The 23,744-nt window shown below is 43.8% G+C and overlaps 2 protein-coding genes across 4 annotated transcripts in view; one reads left to right on the forward strand and one right to left on the reverse strand.

Annotated features, from left to right (window-relative positions):
* Nucleotides 1–6,309, forward strand: part of NUMA1 (nuclear mitotic apparatus protein 1) — an 83,638-nt gene extending 77,329 nt beyond the window's left edge. Inside the window, exon 20 of the mRNA XM_047879117.1 lies at nt 6,299–6,309. The gene's annotated coding sequence lies outside the window, so the exon portion shown is untranslated. The remainder of the gene's footprint in view (nt 1–6,298) is intronic.
* RNF121 (ring finger protein 121) overlaps nt 110–23,744 on the reverse strand; it is an 82,089-nt gene continuing 58,454 nt past the window's right edge. For 2 of the 3 annotated variants that reach the window (XM_047879135.1, XM_047879133.1), the window contains exons 4-9: nt 19,768–19,922; nt 16,951–17,058; nt 13,439–13,559; nt 3,937–4,070; nt 3,210–3,311; nt 110–1,473 (exon numbers count right to left, since the gene is read on the reverse strand). In XM_047879135.1, the coding sequence (XP_047735091.1) occupies nt 1,353–1,473; nt 3,210–3,311; nt 3,937–4,070; nt 13,439–13,559; nt 16,951–17,058; nt 19,768–19,922 (741 nt within the window). In that variant the 3' untranslated portion in view covers nt 110–1,352. Of the gene's footprint in view, nt 1,494–3,209; nt 3,312–3,936; nt 4,071–13,438; nt 13,560–16,950; nt 17,059–19,767; nt 19,923–23,744 lie in introns of all 3 variants that reach the window. The other variant, XM_047879134.1, reaches the window with a different exon arrangement.

Genomic DNA, 23,744 nt, shown 5'->3' on the forward strand with positions numbered 1-23,744 from the left:
GGGGTGGGGCCAACTACCCCTAGGATCCAGCTCTCAAATGGGAATAGCAAAAGGCAGCAAAGACAAGGTACTCCCAGGGACCCCAGGGAAGAATAAAGCAAGATGGATGTTCAGCTTTCCAACCCAGCTCACGGAGCTTTATTCAGAATGGAGTGACAAGATCCTGCTTGGCTCTTGCTGTGCTTGAAGATGCAAGCCCAGCTGGGCCATATTCCCTAGGAACCCAGTGCTGAGGGCCCACGTTTACCCTCCCACTTCCTTCAGAACTCCTAGGGCCAGAGCTGGGGCCTACCTTAGATCCCTTGCCTGGGCCTTGCCTGCTTCTCTTCCCACCCACCACCACTCCTGTTGCCAGGCCCGGGTAGGCCCCATGAACGTGGAAGCTGACAGAGGGACATTCCCTGGGCTGGGAATCCCCTGGCTGCTTCAAGGGAACACTGTCTGACGACAGGGAGGAGTCTTAACTGTCATAGTCCTTCTGCTACACACAAACAGACGCACATACTCTCTCTCAGGCTTTCAGGGAAGGAAGTGAGTGATGTGGCAGGGTAGCCTTTGGCACGTGTCACCACTTCCGGGCTAAAGGTTCTGTTCACATAAGGGGCCTTCAATCACTGCCACCCATAGCAGTCCCCATGGCCCAACTACATATGGATAGACTCTGTTCTTGGCTGAGTACAGCCCAGCTTGGGGGCAGGTTACCCAAGCTGCTGCTGTTTCTGGTTGCCCCCAAACACATCCTCAATGGATTACGAGGTTCCAGGGCTTCTCTCACTAGAAAAGTCACAAGGTTCCACTTGCCTCAACCAGTCTATGGGACCTGGACAAGGGAAGACAGAGTCAGACACAATACCGATCCCAGGCCCAGACAGGGAGGAGGGAAGATACCTCACCCCTCAGTGCACATCTGTGGCACCAGGCAGAGCCCATTGGCTCTCCCACACTGAGCGAACCAGACTGGAGCCCCACAGAAGGAAGGAAAGATGGGGGTGGGATTGGCTGAGGCTCTCAGCCAGAGATGAGAAGGCTCCTTTAAACCAAAAATGTTGTGTCTCTGCTCCCACCCTGCTCAAGCAAGGAGGGTAAGGCCTGGAGGAGTTGGGGCAATTCCTATGCTCCACAATAAAAAAGGTTTTTAAATATATTCATCAAAATAGTATTCTTTTAAAAAGCCCCCACTGCTGACAGCCCCACTGGCTGGCTCTCCATCGTCTCCCTCCCCAGCCCGGACACAGCCGGAGGGGTCCTGAGTGGCCCAAGTGCCCCTCTGAGTCTTTCCCACCCAGGAGGTCTTGGAGGGCAGGGAGGAGAGTGCCCTGAGGTCCATAGTGGGTGGATGCTCTTCTTCCTGACTATTCCAGGCCCAGGATGTAGTTGATGCCTTGCACCAGGCCAATGATGACAGGCTGCCAGGCTACCAAGTATCGAAGCCAATCCAGCAGTTGCCCGTACATGACGTGAGGCCTCTCCCAGCTGTCAGTGTGTTAAAGAGGCTATGTGTAAGAGCTGCTAAGGTTGGACTAGGGGATGGGTGAGAGGGTCTGCCCACACTTTCAGCTGCTCCACAGAAATGAGCCTACAAGGAGAGGAAGCCCCAGCCAGCCTCTCCATGTCAGAAGGAAGGGCTAAACCCAGAGAATGGGGGAAGGAGAGAACAGGGAACCAATGCAGAAGACAGGACAGACATGGGAGAAGGGTAGAAAGGTGAAACTAAACTAAGACCAACATGCAGAAGAGGGCCTCCCATGTAACACCTTCTCGAAGATGGACCCATTGGTCTTAAGTAAGAATACACAGTCTGGGACTGCTGTAAGTGCATCTGTGCCAATGGCTGCAGGGAGGTGGACAATGAGATAAAGTAACCCCAAAGGTTCTTGTAATGTCCACAATGAAGGCTTTCTAGGTCAAGGAAGGGGCTGAGTCTAGGGACCGAGTTGGAAGAGAGCAGGGAACAAGTTAGTCATGGGATAACCCTGGGCAGAGGCTCTAAGGAATCCCCACCCACCACTAAACACCAGGCCCTACTGAGGCCAAGAGGCCCCAGAGATCAGTTCCGTTCCTTTAACTTTGTAACTAAATGCTGGGCCAGACATCTAGAGAGGAAGTCTGGGAATCCAGCTCTGGGGAAAGCAGAAAAGGAACATCACGACACTGTGAGGGAACCCCTCCAATAGCATTAGAAAGAGCAGCCTGGCCCAATCCCTGGGAACTAAGGGAAGCCCCAAGTCTCAGCTCTACCATGGAGTTACTTAACTGTTCCTGAACTAGACCCTGGAATAACCAAACAAGAAACCTTATGGGGACAGGCCAGAGCCTCCTGTTCAGGGGCTGTGGGAATGTGCTAGGTGGGAATGCAGTGGCCCCTGCCCAGCCCAGCCAGTGACCAGGGGATAGGGAGCCCTGGTATGGAAGGAAAGGGAGAGAGGGGGGAAAAAGGGGAGAGAGGGAGAGAGGGAGGAGAGAGAGAGAAGAGCGAGAGGGAGGAGAGAGGGGAAGGACAGAGCAAGTGAGCGAGCAGCCAGGGTAGGGAGAAGGGAGAAACCTGGGCCCCTGGATCCCAGGGGAAGTGAAGTGGGGGGAAGGGCAGGGGCAGAGTAGTGACTGGGAAATTTCCAACAGACAGGCAGAGAGGAGGAAGAGGAAGGTGAGGGCAAAGTGGGGAAGGCCAAGAGGGTACAGGACATAGCTCAGAGGAGCAGTGGTCCCGGGCTGAAAGTGGATGGGAACAAGGAGTCCCTCAGCCATCCTTGCATCTTGCAGGCCCCGCAGAGGCACAGAGCCTGTCTCTAGCCTCACATGTCACAGGTAAGGTATTACTCATTAGCTATATAACCTTGAGCAGGTTATTCAACCTCCAAACCATTTCATTTGTAAAATGAGGAAGGTCACCAAGTTGCCAGAGAATCAAATGAGATAATGTGAGCAGAGCACTTTGTTGAAGTGCCAACCACACAGTGAGCAAACAGTAAGTTGGGCTGCTACTGCCATCAATTTACTGTTGGGAGATCTAGAACTATGATGAGAATCTGAGCTGCTGGTCCTGTCCCATGTTCCACCCCCTACTTTCTTAGATCACGAGCCAAATGGAATGGTGGGTATGTACCAGGTTGGGGGCAGGAGGAAAGGTCACAGAAGGACACAAATGCAGAGGGCTGGCCAGGACTTTCTTCCCACTGCCCATTCCCAGCAAGAACCCAAACAAAGGATACGGATTGCTGAACATCCTCTTGAGATCCACCTTCTCTTTGCAGTAAGGACATGTCTGCTTCTTTCCCACAATGCACCAGCCGCGGATGCAGAACTCGTGGAATCTGAGTACCACTGGTCAAGGGAAATGGTAGGCAGCCGGAATGGCAATGGAGCCCCATGCCCATGCACTAGCCCTGGAGAAAGGTTCAAATCCTGGCTTCACCTCTTATTAGCTGTATAACCATGGACACATCCTTTCTCTCTGACTGTTTCCTCTCATGTGAAGACAGGAAAATGATCTCTATCTTACAGCGTTGTAGTGGGGCAAAATGGAGAGAATACATGGCACAGAATGGGCGCTGAGTAAGTACATGATAAATACTGGAAGTGTCATTCAGGGAGACTAGATTCTGATACTGAGCGATCCAGCTAGAGGATGCTCCTCTCTGTGACTGAGCCAACCTCAAGGCAGCTAGTGCAGCCTCAGGCTCCTTTCTGATCCAGCCAGGCTATAAACACTGTACATAGGTGGCCCCCAGCTGTGGAAAAGAGTGAGGGAGGCTGCAATTTCCACTCCTGGGCGTCAGTTTCTCTAGCAAAGAACACCACCCACATGTCTGCCCTTTTGTGACTCTCTCGCACTTCAAGGTTTGGACAATATGCCAGGGTCATGACCACCCCCTCCTCTCCCTGACTAGAATGCCATGCGGCAGGAGAGATGTGGCCCAGGGGCTCCAGACAGGATACACATGATTGCAAGACAGCCTATATGTGTTCTCGATGATGCCCTCTTCACTGACATCCACAAAGATCTGCTGCCCACACACAGCACACACACTGTCCGAGAGGTGTTTGGTAGGCATGCCCGACTCGCTGTAGAACTGGGAGAGAAGAACAAGAGGAAAAGACAGGAAAGGTGTGAGAATCAGCCCAAGTAGGAAGGTACCACAGAGGACTTAGGTCTTCTGAAGAGGAGGCAAAGTGCCAGGGGGAGGTCCCACAGCTAGAGAACATCTTTTATATGCCAAACTCATCTCATCTTTGCGAGGTCGATGGGGAGAAAGGGACACCAGAGATGGGTTGGGAAGTCAGACCCAGTAGGACCTGAACACTGGTCTAGTCAGCATCAGGGACAAGGAAATCAGAGGTAGGAGGACTCAGGGCTGGCGATCCAGAGCTGTGTCAGGTAAGCCACTCTGTGGCCAGACTATACTTCCACTAGAGATGGACAACATCTCTTCTCTAAGATTAAAAACAGTCAAATATCTTTGGTGCAATGTTGGTATGGTGATGAGGGCATTCCCAGACACTTGTGGCAGCAGCAAAAGAGGCTTACTCCTTTTGGACAGCATTCGGACAGCATCTCAAACTGCCATGCCCTTTAGCCCACTGATGTCACTTCAAGTAAGGTAAAGAAGTAAAAATATCAAAAAAGCCTCATGTATACAGATATTCATTTAAGCATTATTTATAATTAAAGAAGCAAAGAGTTTTGCAATTCTGTAAAAAGTTAAATAGAATTACCATATGACACAGCAAGTCCATTCTTACATGTACCCACCCCCCAAAAATGAAAACAAAAACTAAACACACATTTGTAAGCCAATACTCAAGGCAGCATTATTCACAATATCCAAAAGGTGGAAACCACTCAAGTGTCCATCAAAAGATGAATGGATAAAACCAAATGTGGTATACGTGTACAGTGGAATATGATTCAGTCATAAAAATAATGAAGTTCTGATCCATGCTACAACAGGCATGAACACTGAAAACATCCTAAGTGAAATGTCAGACACCACAGGTCAAATATTATGATTCCATTTATATGATAAAATATCTAGAATAGGCAAATTCACAAAGACACAATGTAGGTTAGAGGTAGCCAAGGGCTGGGGGAAGGGAATGGGGCGTTATTGCTTAATGGGCACTGAATTTCTGTTTGGGGTGATGAAAAGTTTTGGAAATAGTGGTGATAGTTGCACAACACTGTGAATGTAATTAATGCACTGAACTGTACACTTAAAAATAGCTAAAATAGTGAAGTTTTAAGTTACATATACTTTACCACCGTAAAAAATACCATAAAATAATAAAAACAAGCAAAGAAATGGAAATAACCATGCATGACTCAGAATAGGAGAATGCCTAAATAAGTTTGGTACACACTCAAGGGACTGAACAGGCAGCGAGTCAACAGGAAGCCTGAGGTGTAACAGTAAGTGTCAAAAATTGATGGCACAGTATGATTGGTACCATATGTAAAGACAAGCCCAAATCTATACAAAGAGAAAAGATCAGAAGGAAATATGTCACAATGCTCACACCAGTGATGGTTTGGTAGTAGCATCATAGGTGGTACTTTTCTTTTTTTTTTTTTTTTTAATTTTTTTAAATGTTTATTTTTGAGAAAGAGAAAAAGGGTGAGTGGGGGAGGGGCAGAGAGCGAGAGGGAGATACAGAATCCAAAGCAGGCTCCAGGCTCTGAGCTGTCAGCACAGAGCCTGACGTGGGACTCAAATTCACGAACTGTGAGATCATGACCTGAGCCAAAGTTGGATGCTTAACCAATTGAACCACTCAAGCGCCCCTCCATAGGTGGTATTTTTCTTTTGTCTACTTTTCTGTACTCAAATTTTCCTTAATGAACATACATTACTTTTAGATTAAAGATTATTTATTACCATGGTGAATTACAATAACCAATTCCATGCTCCAAAAACAAACTCCAAATTTTGTATACTTTCCATGTGGTTTATTCCTTCTTTCTTTTCTTTCTTTTTTTTTTTTTAAGGTTTATTTTTGAGACAGAGAGACAGGGAGCACAAGTGGGGGAGGGGCAGAGAGAAGAGGGAGCATCCACAGCGGGCTCCATGCTGACAAGCGGAGAGCCCAATGCGGGGCTCGAACTCAGGAACCCTGAGATCATGAAGTTGGATGCTCAACTGATTGAACCACCCAGGTGCCCCTATTCTTAAATAGCTAAATAGCATTTCCCCCTGACCCCAAAGAGAAAAGACTTGAAATTTATTTTTTGACATTTTCTAAGATGTATTGTTTTTTTCCTTTCCTTTGCCTTAAAAACTGTGGTAAAAACCACATAATATAGAATACACATCTTAACTACTTCTAAATGTAAGTTGATCAGTGTTCAGTCTATTCACACTGTGCAACTAATCTCCAGAACTTTTAAACATTTTGCTAGACTCTATAATGGACTGTGAAAAAGACTTTGGGGTTTGTTATTACAATTCATCTGGACCTGTAAGATAGTTTACTATACCTATGTCCTTAAACTTGAGTTTGCTCTCTCTTTTCTTCTGTTTGCAAACAAATGTCTTCTGAAAAAGCAAAGCCCTGAGGCTGGGTGAGAGAGGAGACGGCACCCAGGTGCTGGGACAGGGAGTATGAGAGGGTGACACCAGGTGCCTGCCAGAACTTCTGCTCGACATGGAAGCTTCCCTTGCTCCAAGCTGTCCTCCTGAAGAACAGCCTCTGTCAGACATCAGAACTGCTATCCAAACCCAAGACTCCTCCAGGATAGAAGGCAGAGATAACACACTGCCCCCAAGAGTCCATGAATATAGAGCTTCCTGCCTTCACTCCCACCTCCCTCCCTTGTAAAACTCTCTGAAGTAGCTCAAGGTGAGTGCTACTTATCACAGAATACTAGAGCAGCCCTAACACTGGGGAAACCAAAGCGCAGAAGAGGAAATAAACAAGAGGGTACTAGAACCCAGACCCTCTGATTCCTACCCAAGTTCCCATCCAAGTAACATCTGCAGAATGATCACCTACTTAACTTGCCGAAGGCCAGTTATCCAAATAATTACAATTTGTTTATCCAGAGTACAAAAGGCAGTGGAAAAGGATAAGCTAGAGTCAGAACGCAGGGTCAAACCTGTGGGAGTCTATGAACTGTGCAACTCTCAAAAGCTGGAATCTCATAATGTTAGTGTTGGGGGGCACCTCTGAGAAACACTTCCCCAAAGCTTGACAGGCTGATGGCTCTGAAATGTGTTCTGGCTTAGAATTTCTAGGCACATCAACTAAACAGAGAGGGGAGACCAAGAGGTCTGGGTTCAGCTTGGCACTGAGTCCTTGTACAATCACGTGGCATAGGAATATGGCCACTCGCTCTGGCCCACAACATTGGCAATAAGAGAACTAAGAATGCTACAACTCAGGAGATGGTTTAGAGCTCTGAGGAAGAGCTTAACCTCAAATCACCCCAGAGTTCTGCCCCCAGAGCACCGGGGCAAAGGGTGCAAGATCAGGGTGCCTGGGTGGCTCAGTCGGTTAAGCATCCGACTTACTCTTGGTTTTAGCTAAGGTCGTGATCTCACAGTTTTGTGGGTTCGAGCCCACATTAGACTCTGCTGGCAGCACGGAGCCTGCTAGGGATTCTCTTTCCCTCTCTGTCTACTCCTTCTCTGCTTGCGCTGTCTCTGTCTCAATCTCAAAAAAGAAAAAAAATAAAGGATGAAGGATCAAAAAGAGAACTTGGATGAGGTGAAGACAGAAAGAAGAAAGGTCACAAAAGTATCTGTCTTAGGCCCCTCATTTCTGGAGTTCTTCCCACAAGGCTAATGTGGAAACAGGCAGGCAGAGTCAAATAATACAGTGTTTGAACAAAGCCCTCAGGTAAGCTGTCAAACCAGGAAGGCCCAACACCACCATGGCTCACAGAGACCACACAGGAGACTGTATCAGGAGGCACTGAAGTGGGGTTGGGTAAAATACAGAAAGGCAGATTTCAGTTTAACCTTAAGAGCCTGATCCCTTGCTAGAATAGACTCAGGGGGACCAATGGTTTATTAGGATTAGACAGACCTAAGTACAGTCTTCTGTCACTTACCACCTTGATGAACTTGAGCAAGCCTTCCAAACCCTTCCCTCTTCCATCAAAATATATTGGGTACCTACTGAAGTACCAGCCACTGGACCATTATATCCTGGGGATATAATGCTAGAAGAGCATAAACCTGACCTCTAACCTCATGGAACCTACAGCTACAAGAGAATGACATTAAAAAAATAAATACTGGGGCGACTGGTTGGTTCAGTCAGTTAAGTGTCAGACTTGATTTCAGCTCAAGTCATGGCCTCGAGATTTATGGGTTCAAGCCTTGCATTGGGCTTCACACTGACAGGGCAGAGCCTGCTTTAGATTCTTTCTCTCCCTCTTTCTCTGCCTCACCCTGCTTGCTATCTCTCTCAAAATAAACAAACTTAAAAAAATTTTTAAATACTTATAGAAAATAAGAACTACTAAGTAGGCTAAAATAAGAATTAAAAAGGCAGTACAGGGGTAAGAAAGAGGTTCCTAACTAGGCCTAGGTCACGTGAGGAGGTTTCCTTGAGAGAGTGACAAGAAGTTTCTTGAGGCTGAGAGGTAATGGGTGGTGGGCATTAGGAGAGGAAGAAAGGCAGAAGAGGGAAGAGGCCTTGAGGTGGAAAGGAGCCCGGTGCACTTGAGAAACTAAAACGAACCCAATGTGGCTAGAGTTGTGAGAAAGAGGAAAACTGTGACACCTTCTCAGCCACGTGAAGAATTCTGGACTTGAAATGGAAAGTCATCTAAGGCATTTGATCAGACACGAATTTTTAAGATTACTCTGTCTCCTGCGTGGAAAATGGAGTGGAGAGGAGGCCAACATGAATTCAGAGGCCAGCTAAGGGACAATTCTTTAAAAGCAAGAGATGCTGGAGACCTGCGCTAAGGGGACGTCTGGGCTAATTTGATGGCAGTAAAAACTGAGAGTGGACAGACTGGTGATGACAAATAGAAAACAGAAGACTAAAGATATAGTACTGAAAAAAGTGCTGGGTTAGAGGTCCAGAAAGTTGAGAAAAAGAAAAGGGGAATGCCTAGGTGAAGTGCATTGAAGATGCCTTAGGTATGAGCTCAGGGAATAGTGACATTCCAGGGAGGACAAGCTACAGAAGACAGCGAAGGAAAAGCAGGATAGAGATGCATCACAAAAGCCAAGGAGGAAAGACCCTTTTAAGAAGTATAGAGTGGCTGAGTCAATTCTATAGTTGGCTGAGCAACTGATGGCTGCTGAGGTCAGAATTAGTGACACAGTCACTGGTGACCTGAATAAAAAGGTCATTTCAGAGGAAGGGTTTAAGCTGAGGCCAGATTAGAATGAACTAAGGAGTATGTGGAAAGCAATCAAAAGGAGACAGGAACTTTCTCTAAATTTAGCTGTGAAGGACAGGAAATGGGTCAGTTGTTAGAGGAGAAAGTAGGTCAAAGAAAGGATGTTTTTTGAAAAAGAATGCTTCAAAAGTTAATGGGAAGAGCCTAGCAGAGAAGGAGAAGTTGAAGTCATGAGTGAGAAAGGAAGTTGATAGCACAATGGGTCCCTGAGAAGGGAAGAGGGTATGGAATCCACAGTGTAGGCATGGCTGGCTTGTGATGGGAGAAAGGACATTTTCTCCGCTGTAACTAGAGGTAAGGAGGAAAGATGGGTGCAAATCTGTGAGTAGAAAACCCAACACAGGCGCTTGTGCACATCAGGGGCTCAGGAAACAAAGAGGAGTTGCATGCCACACCAGTGAAGAATGTATACACCATGAAAGCCCTGTGAGCTCACCCAGTCTGACCGCTTCTCGACAGGTGAGGAGACTGATGCCCAAGGAGGAGGGCCTCGTCTGAAGTCAGAGACAGCTGGTGGCAAAGCTGAGCTGGTGCCTGGTCAGTTGAAACTTGGTGAAACACTGAATAAAATATCCATTTCTCAGGGTTATAGAAGAGATTCCATGTGACAGAATGGTCTGAGAGGACTTCAGACAATAGATGGCATCCAAGAGACAACTGGCATATGCTCATGATTTAGGATTGGTCTGTTCTGTGTCTTGATCTGTGTGTTGGGTAATGAAGATACAAAGACAAATTCTACAGGGTCTCTCTGCTCCAGGTGATCACATATACAAAACAGGTAGCTTTCCAGCAAGCACTAGTGTATGCTAGGTACACTGGACAAATGACAGCTACCATCATCATCCTCTACTACGTGCCATGGGCCAAGCTACTCTGCAAAATGCTGTGCATTAACCTGTTTGTTCCTTACAATTCTTTATGTCTGGTAATATTATTACATCTGAGAAAACAAGATCGGAGAGGTAAAGTAACCTGCTCAAGAATACATAGCTAATTAAAAGTGGATTAGAATTTGAAATGAGGTCTGACTCTAACCCCCTAGCTCTTTCCACTACTTCAGACAGATGAATGGACAGCCAGTCCTGTCCTAATGTTGTCTGGGGCACAGAAACTTGTTGAGAAGAAAGCATGAGGCAGGACTCATGGCCTAATGGAGCAGAAATAATGTGCCACTACCCTGCCTGCCCAACAGTTCTCTCTTTTGAGCCCCAGAAAAACAGGCTTGCCTATTTCACAATCCTCTGTCCCCCTACCCCCACCCAACATGACTTTTGGGTATGAATGGAAACTATATGACTGATTATCACAAGCTCATGACCTCACAGTGACCAGCTGGGGAAAAAAACAAAACAAAAAAACACCATCCAAGGTTCCCTTGACACAAGAGTTACTTTAGTTCATACTACAATTACTCCATGTGAGGCAAAACAGCTATTCTGCACTAAACAAGAGTAGTGCAGAATAGTAAAAAGGAATTGAGAATGCATGTTAATACAATTGTAAACCTTATGGTTTCATTTCTAGCATGCCTTAAGTTAATTAATCACAGATCTTTGTAGGTCAAACCACTCTCAAGGGGGACCAAAAGACGAGTCAGCATAGTTCCGGACCTGGTAGATGGAACAGCTTCAAAATCAACTATGACTCTCTGGGATTAGAGCTGTGATCACAGAATGTACAAAAGACTATGAAAACAACTGGGACTGAGATGTGGCATAGGCACACAATGGAATTTTATTATCTCAGCGGCTACACACACACGTTTATTTATTTAGTCTTTTAAAAATTGAGGTACACAATGGAATACTATTCAGCCTGAAAAGGGGAGAAAATTCTGACACACATGCAACAACATGGGTGAGCCTTGAAGACATTATGCTAAGTGAAATAAGCCATCACAAAGGACAAATATTGCATGGGTCCATTTACATGAGGTACACCTAGAGTGGTCAAATTTATAGAAGCAGAAACTAAAATGGTTGTTGCCAGGGCTTGTGGGGAAGATGGACTGTGGAGTTATTATTTAAGGGGTTCAGAGCTTCAATTTTGCAAAATGAAGAGTTCTATGGATGGATATAGTAATGGCTGCAAAACAATGTAAATGTAGTTAATGCCACCGCAAACTTAACACTGGCTAAGATGGTAAATTTTATGTGTACTTTACCACAATTTAAAAAAATGACTCGGTCTGCTACTTGGAAGTGAGCAGTGGTGGTGCTAGTAAAGGTTGCAGTTGGTCATACCTGGCACACTATAAATGGTTGACAAATAACTGTTTCTTGAATAAATGAAAGAATGAGTTGGCTAACAAATGCATGGAAGGCTGGAATTTCCTAGCTTTCTTAAACTGCCTTCCCCAAACCATTCATCAGGTTCTGGCTTCAAGGCCAGGGATATTCTTGAAATTCAGGTTGCTGTGGCTCAGGGGCCCACGTGTTCCTAAGCAGACCACAGCCCATTTGACTAAAGACTGGGGCAGATATAGGAAAATCCTGGAATTCTCAGGGTGAAAAGAACTGTAAAGGTAGGGCAGTCTATCCCTTTATCCCAAGTTGGAGTTAGAGTCCCTTCTCCCATATCGCTGCCTAGTCTCATCTGTTGGCATCCTGAGCCCTAGCAATTAACCTGCCACTAAGTCTCCGCAACATTTGCTGTGGGGAAACTATGAATGAATGAACTCCTGGTGACTCACCCAGTACTGTCACAAGCCATGTTAGTCTTCCTATGACCCGCTCCCTGCCCCCAGAGATGGGGCCTGGGGAAACAGCAAACTGTTATTATTGTTGAGGTCAGCAAGGTCACATTCTGTTGGACAAGAGCTAGGCAGAGTAGCTCCCCTGAAAGGGATAGGCATTCTCAGTGTCAATTACCTAGGGAAGATGTGGATCATCATAGAAGAAACCAGGATGCAGACGGCTGGCCTGAGGTATAGGCATATTTTTTGTCAGACATGGGCTCTGGGTCTAGACACTTGGAGGATAGTTGTCTAGATGTGGATTCTAGGTGGTGGGTGCTAAGATGGCACCTGATACACAGAGATAGGCCGAGAGTTGGATGGGGCAGGGTCTGAAAGTCTGGAAAAGGAGATACCCTGCTTCGTCAGACTAACCTTATTCAAACTCAAATCTATTTTCCTGCTATCAACCCCAACCTTTTAATAAAGTTCAATGTCACTGTTTGATCCTTATGTTCTTGTGCTATTAAGAGGTATTGAAAGACATGTGGGTTTAAGAGGGGTCAAGAGCTGGGGCTTGAGGCACTCCCCACCCTAGTGAGAAATTCTCCCACTAGGTCTCTTGGTGAAGCTGCCACTCACATCACTTCCCACTTCATCTAGTTAACTCCTATGCATCAGCTCAATAGTCCCTTCTTCAGGGAGGCCATCTCGGAGTCCCGAGACTAGGTCAAATGTCACTATTGCATTTGTTCACACCATTATGAACCTTTCCTTCATAGTATTTATTGAGGTTATAATTTTATATTTACTTGTGTATTTATTACTTTAATACCCATCTCTGTCACTAGGGCGTAAACTCCTTTTGGACAAGGACCACGTACACCTTTGTAATTCCAGCATAAGTCCAGTGCCCTGGCACGTAGGGACCATTAAATAAATATCTATTAAATGAATGTTAACTTCCTGAATGGTAAAGTGGTTCTTTCCTACAATGGCTCTAAAGTTAAAAATTCCAAGGTACAACTGAGATCTGGCTTTCCAAATTTTAAGGAAGGAATCTCCATACCATACTACTTATATCTTGAAAGATTTTTTTTTTTTTTTTATGGTTTATCTCTTCCATCAAACAAGCGTTGCTATCCTGAACTGTCTGGAGATGTCAGGAGGCAGTTAAAAGCCCGTGTGGGGACACGTGGGTGGCTCAGTCGGTTAAGATCTGACTCTTGATTTCAGCTCAGGTCATGATCTCATGGTTTGTGAGATGGAGCCCCATATCAGGGTCTGCAATAACAGTGCAGGACCTGCTTGGGATTCTCTCTCCCTCTCTCTCTGCCCCTCCCCAACTTGTGTGTGTGTGTGTACATGCTCTAAAAAAAGAAAAAACAAAGCCCATGTGAACTTACCCCTATGGTAGACGCCATATAGTCTGCACACATTTCTGCAAAGTCTCGCTCAAGAACTCCATAGTAGAGGCCATAGAAGAGGAGAGAAATGCCAAAGTCCATAGCATCTTCTGGTTTGATCCTGTAAGGGAAGCAGCATGGCCTGTAAGGCCTACCCTAAGATGCAACTGCTTTGGATTACTACTGTGGGACACATAAGGCAGCAACTAAAGTGGTAGGCTTTAAGGGTTAAAGCAAGCGTTGGCACACTAAGAACAAATCCAGCCTGCTGTTTTTATATGGCTTGTTGGCACCATCTGAACAGGCTAGCACTGTGAGCTACAAAGACCAAGCCAAGGTATTCCCTAGTGCCCCTCTTCCCCACTCTGTTCCCAGTGCCTGTCTCCTCCAACTGGCAACCATGCCTTACAGCTGCCTAGGGCCCACTCTGGTTGGCACCTACATGTTGGGGACTCCACTGCTGGCAATCACTGGACACCAACCAGTGGAATTTCAGTCAGGAAGTTGGCAACTCACCAAATTGCCTCACCTCCAGCCAGCTGCCTAAGTTGAAATGACTGAGCAAGGGCACACCAGGACCTGGGTTGTCACTGGAACAGAGAGTGAAAATGATCCCAGTGGTCACACACCCCCTTGTAAGGCCCCTCCTTCTGAGAATGTCTCATCTGATGGCAAGTGGGCACAAAGCATGCCCACCATCTGAGACAGCCCATCCCTCAAACAAGGTAGGGCAAGGGAAGAGTTTCCCCTCTTGTTATACTACATATTATCCTAGACTTTGCCTTTTGTCCATAAAGTCTAAAATATGATTTGGCCCTTTACAGAAAAAGCTTGCCATCCACAGCTTTAGAAATAAAGATAAAGTCAGTCAGTTAGTAAATACGTACATACCAGTTACCATAAAATTTTAGGTTGTATCTATACATATTCTGTATCATGTCATCAAAGTTAAATTTTGGTCCAAGTCTACTTCCTAAGAAGGACAAAGATCTTATCTGTATATTAAGAGGCTTGTTTTAATAATTCCAAGGACTAATAATTTGCAACCTTCAGTCTTTAAATGTTTATTATAGAAAACAACCTTTTTAAAAATATTTGTACCAGGAACTGTATGTGTTCACTTAAAGTCGTAAATTATATTTATCTTAAAAAGTTGAGTTTACTCATGAATCATGTAATATTTAACCTAGTAACTAGACATCAGGATCTTATACCAATTAACTCGATTAGTAGCATAAAAATGGTCAAGCCTCTCAATTCTGTTTTCTTCCTGGTATAATTTATGCAAATAAAAAAGAACTGTAATTAAAAGAACAGCCGGGGCGCCTGGGTGGCTCAGTAGGTTAAGTGTCCGACGTAGGCTCAGGTCATGATCTCACAGTCCGTGGGTTGGAGCCCCGCATCGGGCTCTGTGCTGTCAGTTCAGAGCCTAGAGCCTCCTTCAGATTCTGTGTCTCCCTCTCTTTCTGCCCCTCCCCCACTCACTCTCTGTCTCTCAAAAAAATGAATAAACGTTAAAAAATTTTTTTTTTTAAAGAACAGCCATCTTGGGGAGCCTGGGTGGCTCAGTCGGTTAAGCATCCGACTTCAGCCTCAGGTCATGATCTCGTGGTTTGTGAGTTCGAGCCCCACATCAGGCTCTGTGTTCACAGCTCAGACCCTGGAGCCTGCTTCAGGCAGAGCCCTCTCTCTCTGCCCTTCTACCCGCTCACACGTGCTCTCTAAAATAAACAAACATTTAAAAAAATTTTTTTAAGAATAGCCATCTTTAGTACAATGCAGAATCTTGATTTTTGTTTTTTTAACCACACAGGTTAGGAAGATATCTGGAAATATCTTGGTTTTCTTTGATAGGACATGTTAGACTCTATTCCAATGAGTTCCTATAAATCCTTGTGGAGCCTGTTATTGCTTGCAGCCTGTACTACCCGTGGAAGAAAGAATTCCACAGTATCCTCTCACTATATAAAGTAGGGCTTATTCCTTTCAGTTTCAAAAAGGCTCCTGGAGCACCGGGATGGCTCAGTCGGTTAGGCGTCTGACACTGGATTTTGGCTCTGGTTGTGATCTCACAGTGCGTGGGTTTGAGCCCTGCTTGGGATCCTCTCTCTTTCTCCTTCTCTCTGCTCTCTGCCCCTCTCCAGCTCTCTAAGTAGATAAACTTAAAAAAAAAAAAAAAAGGCTCCTGCCTACAGTGTGCCAAATTTGGGAAAGAGTCCAGTGGTGCTGACTTTAAATCTGAATCCTAAATCTGTAACTTCAAGTGCACTGTCCTAGGCTTAGGATTCCTCATGATCCACAGCCCACAGTCCCATCACCTCAGCCATGAGACCACATTTCCACTCTCTTCTGCCTTTACTTACTGTACCCTACAGTCTCAGAGTCCAGGATTTCTTGGCTTCTGCCTCAACTGGGAGTGAGGGGGCTTGTACGCTGACACGAATCTTTTTGAAATCTTATGACAATATGGAGTAACAGCCAGAATTTGACTCCTGGTAATATATCCTTAGGAAGCAACAAAACAATGTTATCTGAAACTGAAAAACACCCTAAGTGCCCAACAATGGAGCGGGAGTTAAATGCCCACAGGTTAACTTTCTAAAAAAGTGTGTCCTTAAAATCTGTGGAATGTCAGCTACGTTACAAGGCAGCAATTTTATTAGTATACTGCATCTAAATTGGGAGATTCTTAAAACTGGCGAGGGAAAGCTTTTGAGGTAGGGTGTTTCCCACAGCCATCTGGGTGGTCTCATTCCCTCACATCCCAGCCCTGGAACTACTGTAAGGACTGTTATGGCCACCGCTCTGCTGTTTCCCGCCCTGTATACTTCTGGGTGAACCTACTGCCAGGTTCCAACTGTGTCACATGTTTGTCTAGGGGTTGACAAAAAACGTTTTGTGTAAAGGACTAGATAGTATTTAAGGTTTGTGACCTAAATAGTATTTGCCACAAATATTAAACTCTGCTGCTATAGTTTTATTGCAAAAACAGCCATAGACAATGCATAAACAAATGAGTATTGCTGTGTTACAATAAAAACTTTCTTTACCTTAGAAAAAAACAGGAGGTAGACCAATTTGGCCCACAGGACAGTTTGCCAACTCCTAGTCTCCCTGAACATAAGACCACTCAGGTAGAGTGGACGCTGCAATAGATAGTACAAACATGGACAAGGAAAATGGCTCTGTTACAGTGATGAATGGAGTAATGGTAACTGGCTATAATCATTATTATGCTTACTTTTTTTTAATACTTTTTCATTACAATATAGATTCTTGGAAAATATCACCAATGATTTGGGACTCTAACTCTGTATGTCCAGACACTCCTTTCTCTTGGCCAGTGCAAATCAGGGAGGGCTCACCCTCCCCTATTCCCCAAAGCCCAAGTGTCCTATCCTTGGTGCCATGTCCCCCTTGTTAATATCTAGGACTTGCTCCAGGAAGAAAGGTACACCATACTGGCCCCTCCTCCCCAAACACAAGCAAAAACAAAAGCAAAGGATACTTACTTGAATAATAAATTGAGACCAAAGAGGGTAAACATGACAGCCATGTAGCCAACAATGCCTGTGGCATAGCTGATTTTATAGATCAACAGGAACCACTTATAAACCAACCTAGAGAAAGGAAAGAATATTAGCACAGCTGACACAGAAACTCTGGTCTAGGGGCCTCTGGATTACCAGAACCTCTTATTCACACATCAATGGAGAGAGCAGGTTCTTTGGTTAGGACTTACTGAGCAACTTTAGTTACTGTAATGGAGCTGGTCACTCCCTTAATGGTAGAAACACCTCCACATACCAGGGAGCTAGTGCTATTTTCCTGGTCCCAGACCAAGCAAAGAAAAGAAAGCCTTAAAAGGAGGTTTTGGCCTCAAAGAGCACAGCTGACCTCAGACAGCTATGTCATCTCAAATTCAGATTAGTTGGATAAGGAAGTGAAAACTACTAACTACAGCTATGCTCAGAAGGGAATAGGTGGGGAAGGCTAGTTGTTCTCGTCAGAAAAGAGAATTCAAGGGAAGATGAATAAGTAGAATCAGCTATAGGCTTTTCCAGTTGGGCATGGTTAACCTGAATACTGCTTTGCTCCTTTCCAGAGGCCAATAATGAAATGGTGTCTAATGGATTTGCTTCTGAAATGATTTTCTGGAGAAGAAGGGATAAGGAAGGAGGCACTCAAAGAATACCTTTGAATTGGATGTGTGTGGTGGGGGGGGGGGGCGGGGTGGAGTGGGGCTGTACAATGCTCGTGAAGGAGGAGGAGCAGTGCTCTCTAGAACCCTACAAAAAGGAGTGTGAAATCTGGTTGGCTGACCCCAGCCAGGTTCAGAGAGGAAAGATGGTTCCCTGAACGTAGCAGGGCCTTTTTAAATGCTATGGAGGCAGGTCCCTGATATCAGGAGCAACTACTCTATCTGTGGTGGGAGCAAAGGAACAATTTGCTTGAATAAACAACTCAAGCTTGCCTGGCTACTGAGGCCAAGTTACTGCCAACTGTGCTCCGCCTCAGGGAAGAAACTCAAGGTCCCTGCCTATGCCTCCCTGCTACAGCTAAGCAAGTGGTGATCAGTTCTCAAGAAAGGGAAAGGCCCCAAACATTTTACACAAAGCAAAACCCACACAGAGCTCCATTACCCAGGGTTTGCACTGATCAGATGGGAGTGAGATAGTGGAAAGGATGTGGAATTTTAGGTGGAATCTGGATAAAGTAAGTATTATTAGCTGGGTAATTCCAGGTAAGTCAAATCACCACTCTAAGACAAGTTTATTTTTTGTATTACAGGGGAAAACCATGATGCCTTCCTCAATGGATTGTACAGAACCCATTTCCTGGTGTATATAATACACGCTCAATAACTGCTACATGAATAAACGTGAATGTTTATGAAAGTGCTCTGAAATTATAAAGCACTATCAGATGTTAGTTATCGTGATAAAAAACTTCCCATGTTATAGACACATTTTCAGTCATTTTATCTACAAGTTGATACTGTTTGTTATTTAGTGATTCTTAAAGTGCTTTTTCACATTTTGTCTTCATATCACCCTATATGAGGTAGCAATTATCATCACATTTGTAAGGATAAAAAATTCAAGGCTCAGAAAGGTGAAGCCAAACAAGTCATATAATTAACAATTCGCAGGGCTGGGGTTTCCCATCCACATCCATCTGGCTCCAGAGCCTCTATCTTTTCTAACAGTCCTTAATGTAAACTACCATAGCCAGAGAGGAGCTTCTCAATCACCAACTTCACCTTGAAGATCAATTTTACCATATAAAATGATACTCAGAAGGCCAAAGGAAGACCTATAGTAAAGCAGAACATAAAATGCATGGGGAAAAGAGCAACTTGAAATTTGGAAGACTTTGGTTCAGGTAGTTACAACTTTGAGGCTGGCTATTTCCTCCGCTAGGCTCTCCTGGATCCGTACATACATCTCTCACAGCACTTACCAACTGCACTGAAACAGCTGCTTTCTTGTCCATCTCCTCCATTAAACCGAGCATTCCTTGAGGGCAGGGACCATGTCTTATCCAGTTCTGTATCCCCAGCGCTCAGCACAGGGCCTGACACATAGCAGGTGCTTGTTGAATGAATGAATGAATGAGAAAATCTCTCTCTCTGTCAAGTACAGATATTAAATGACCTCACAAGCTGGTTGGGAGGATCAAACTAGAAACGCATTTGGATAAAATGCAAAGAATAATACAGGCAGGGGCTGCTTTGTGACCCAAAAAGGAAGTATTATTTGTTGAAAAATTGCACATTTGCTGAGATTCATTCATTCAACAAAAATTTACAGAGTAGGCTCCTATGTGCCAGGCCCTGTGGTAGGGCCTGGATACACAGTGACAACCAAAATACATGTGGTTCCTGATCTCACAATTATAGTTTAGTGGGGGAGATAGACACTCAATATTTTGTGATAAGTTCTATGTTGGAAAACTACAGGGCCTATAAAAGAATACAATAGAAAATCTAATTTAGAGATTAGAGAAGGGTTCACACACACACACACAAAAACATTTAAAATGAGACAATGATCACCAGAATTTGCTTACTTATTTTGGTTGCTTTTAATATAAATAAACCTTGATATAAACTCTAAGGTAAGCTACAGGGAAATATTTTATGATTTTTAATCTGTGAAGGGGGGATAGTTCTCCCAATCAGCTTGTTTTGGTGGAACCCCATGCCAAGTAATCTTGGCAAATAAAAGTTACAATTTTTTCAGTCTAAACCCATTCCAACCCCAGTGCATTCCAACCCATTAGCTTCAGGAAACCTAGCTCTTCTTCCCCACTACCTAATCTCTCACCTTGGGGTTGTCTGTACTAGAGGTTTTCGGGTGGCTCGGAAGGTGACAAAAGCTGTGACAGCAGAGAACAAGATCCAGATCACTAGGAACCTCCACCAGTGCAGCTTCACTGTGAAATAGAGGGGAACAACCCACATCTGAAAGAGGGTCACCATCTGAAACACAAACACAAGCACTTCAGCTCTAGCCAGCTCCCTCTGTAGCTCTATCCACAAGTCCATTTCAGCCTGATCCTCTCCTAGATTTCCAAATTTGGACAGAGGCACCTCTTAGTGATCCAACTTAGAAACCTAGGACCATGCCTGACACCTCCCTTTCATCCCTCACCTAACTGTTGTATATATTCTTTCCTTTCCAGGTGAGCCCTTGCCAGCTCTTGCCAGCCCTTGCCTGCCCTTGCCTGGCTCACTGCAATGACCTCTTTATTCAATCTCCCTGCATTCAGTGTCTCCCTCTCCAATCTACCGTTTCCAGGAGTCTGGAATGGTAATTCTAACATACAGTCTTTCTTTTCTTTTCTTCTCTTTCCTTTTCTTTCTCTCTCTTCTTCCTTCCTCCCTCCCTCCCTTTCTTTCTTTTTCTCTCCCTCCCACTCTCTCTTTCTTTCTTTTTTAAGTACGCTTCACACCCAGTGCATGGCCCAACGTGGGGCCTGAACTCACGACTCTGAGATCAAGACCTGAGCTGAGATCAAGAGTCAGATGCTTAAGTGACTGAGCCACCCAAGTGTCTCTCTAATATATAGTCTTGAACATGTCATTCCCTTGCTTACAACCCTCTAATGGTCCCCTACATACAGGGTAACACCCAACATCCTTAGGCAGTCAAATCCCCACTACCCTACTATTCTGGATTGAACAAAGGCATAATCAGGAATAAGTCTAGGCATCAGTGTAAAAGAAATGAAAAAATATTGCCTTGCTTTGTAACTCTTAGGCTTAAAGCTATAAGGGTGTAAAGCTACTCATCTCACATCATGAACGAAAGAGAGAAAGGAAAAAGGAAAGAAAAGGAAGAAGGAAGAAACAGAGAGAGGGAGCAATTTAGGGACAGGGTTAGGCCCTTTAAACCAGATGGCCCAGAAGAACCCCAAAAGACCTAGATTCTAATTCTGTCTGCCTCCAACTCACTGGGTCACCCAGGAAGGTTCTTCCTCCTTGAGGGAAAGGCTTGACTTGATTTTTCAAACCCCTTCAAGTTCTAACATGCTAAGGTTCTTCTGTTAAGCAGCCTTGTATCTCAGATTTCCTGGGAGAGCGAAGGAAGCGTTCAGTAAGTACATCAAGAATTTAGTTTGCATTTAATGGAAAGAGAAATGCAGAAATAAACATGACCCTTAGTCCCTGTTCTCAAGGAGCTAATAGTCTAGCAGCAAGAGAAAAATATAAATCAAACCTTTGATTAATGATTCTATTAATCTTTAGATGCTTTTTAGAAGTTCAAATAGAGGGGTGCCTGGGTGGCTCAGTCGGTTGATCGTCCAATTTCAGCTCAGGTCATGATCTTATAGCTCGTGAATTCGAGCCCTGCATTGGGCTCTGTACTGACAGCTGGAAGCCTGGAGCCTGCTTCAAATTCTGTCTCTCCCTGGGGCGCCTGGGTGGCGCAGTCGGTTAAGCGTCCGACTTCAGCCAGGTCACGATCTCGCGGTCCGTGAGTTCGAGCCCCGCGTCGGGCTCTGGGCTGATGGCTCAGAGCCTGGAGCCTGTTTCCGATTCTGTGTCTCCCTCTCTCTCTGCCCCTCCCCCGTTCATGCTCTGTCTCTCTCTGTCCCAAAAATAAATAAACGTTGAAAAAAAAAATTTTTTTTTAAATAAACATTAAAAAATTTAAAAAAATTTAAAAAAAAAAAAAAAAAAAAAAAAAAAAAAGAACGAGGGGTGCCCAGGTGGTTCAGTTGGTTAAGTGTCCGACTTTGGCTCAGGTCATGATCTCATGGTTCGTGAGTTTGAGCCCTGCGATGGGCTCTGTGCTGACAGCTCAGAGCCTGGACCCTGCTTCAGATTCTGTGTCTCTTCTCTCTCTGCAACCCTCCCCTGCTCATGGTTTGTCTGTCTCTCTCTCTCTCTTAAAAATAAATAAACATTAAAAAAAAACTTAAAAAAATAAAAAATAAATAAAAAAGAATGAAAAACAAGGTAGAATAATACACTGAAATGACCAGAGATTTTAGAATTAAAGAGGTCTAGATATGAATCTCAATACAGCTATTTACTGTATTACCTTAGGCAAGTCACTTAACCCTGATAAGTCTCAGTTTTCTGAACTGTAAAATGGGATTAACAGCATCTACTCTCAAAAGATTGTATAGGTTAAGTGAATTAATTCATGGAAAGTTCTTGGAACAAGGCCCAACAAAGTAAGCATTTAATATAGGTAATGTAATAAATACAATGTAAGTATTCAATATATAATAGCTCTTATATAAAAAAAACAAGTAGAGCGCATAATTCATAGTAAGCATTCAGTAAATGAGAGCTCTTATTATGGCTTCACATTATCAAAACTGCATAAAGTCAACTGTCATAAGGGAGCAAAGACTGCAGTTGGCAACCAAAATAATCAACATATTGAAAGTGGTGGGGTTATAATGAGAAAGAGACAAAAGAAACAAACAAACAATAGAAAAGATCAATGAAACAAGAGCTGGTTGTTTGAATAAACCTTTAGCCAGAAACATCAAGAAAAAAAAAAGGACCCAAATAAAATCAGAAACAAGAAATAACAACTGACACCACAGAAATACAAAGAACTTAAGAGACCACTACAAAAAAATTATATACCAAAAAAACTGGACAACCTAGAAAAACTGAATAAACTCCTAGAAACATACAATCATCCCATATTGAACCTGGCACAAACAGAAAATCTGAGACCAATTACTAGTAATGAAATTGAATCAGTAATCAAAAACCTACCATAAAATAAAAACCAAGGACCAGATGGCTTCACAGGTAAATTCTACCATTTAAAGACAAGTTAATACCTATCTTCCTCAAACTATTTGAAAGATAAGAAAAGGAAAGAAAGCTTCTCTATGAGGCCAGCATTACCTTGATACCAAAACCATACAAAGATGCTACAAAAACCAACCAACCAACCAAACAAACAAACAAAAAAACCTCCACCAAACAAACAAAAAAAAACCCACCTATAGGCCAATATCCTGAATGCACACGGATGTAAAAACTCAACAAAATATTAGCAACCACATTCAACGACCAAAGGACAGTGCACCATGATCTGGTGGGACTTATTCTGGGGATACAAGGATGATTAAATATTCACAAATCATATTCGACATTAACAAAATAAAGGATAAAAATCATAGGATCATCTCAATAGATGCAGAAAAAGCATGTGACAAAATTCAATATCTATTCATGATAAAAACTCAACAAAGTAGGGATACAGAAAACATACCTCAACATAGTAAAGGCCATATATGACAAACCCACAGCCAACATCATACTCAATGGTGAAAAAACAAAAGCTTTTTCTCTAAGATCAGGAACACGACAAGAATATCCACTCTTGCCACTTTTATTCAACATAGTACTTGAAGTCCTAGCCATAGCTATCAGACAAGAAAAAGAAATAGAAGGCATCTAGATTGGTAAGGAAGAAGTTAAACCAACACTATTTGTAGATGACATGATAGTATACATAAAAAACTGTTAGAAGTAATATATGAATTCAGTAAAGTCAGGATAAAAATTAAATATACAGAAATCTGTTGCCTTTCTATATACTAGTAATGAAGAAGAAAGAGAAAATAAGAAAAAATTCCACTTACAATTGCACCAAAAGAATAAAATACCTAGGAATAAATTTAATTAAGGAGGTGAAATACCTGTACTATGAAAACTATAAGACACTGATGAAACAAACTGAAGACAACACAAATGGAAAAATATTCCATGCTCATAGATTGGAAGAATATTGTTAAAATGTCCATACCAACCAAAGCAATCTAC

This window comes from Prionailurus viverrinus, chromosome D1, assembly GCF_022837055.1.
Source record: "Prionailurus viverrinus isolate Anna chromosome D1, UM_Priviv_1.0, whole genome shotgun sequence".
In the NCBI taxonomy this organism is placed as follows: domain Eukaryota; kingdom Metazoa; phylum Chordata; class Mammalia; order Carnivora; family Felidae; genus Prionailurus; species Prionailurus viverrinus.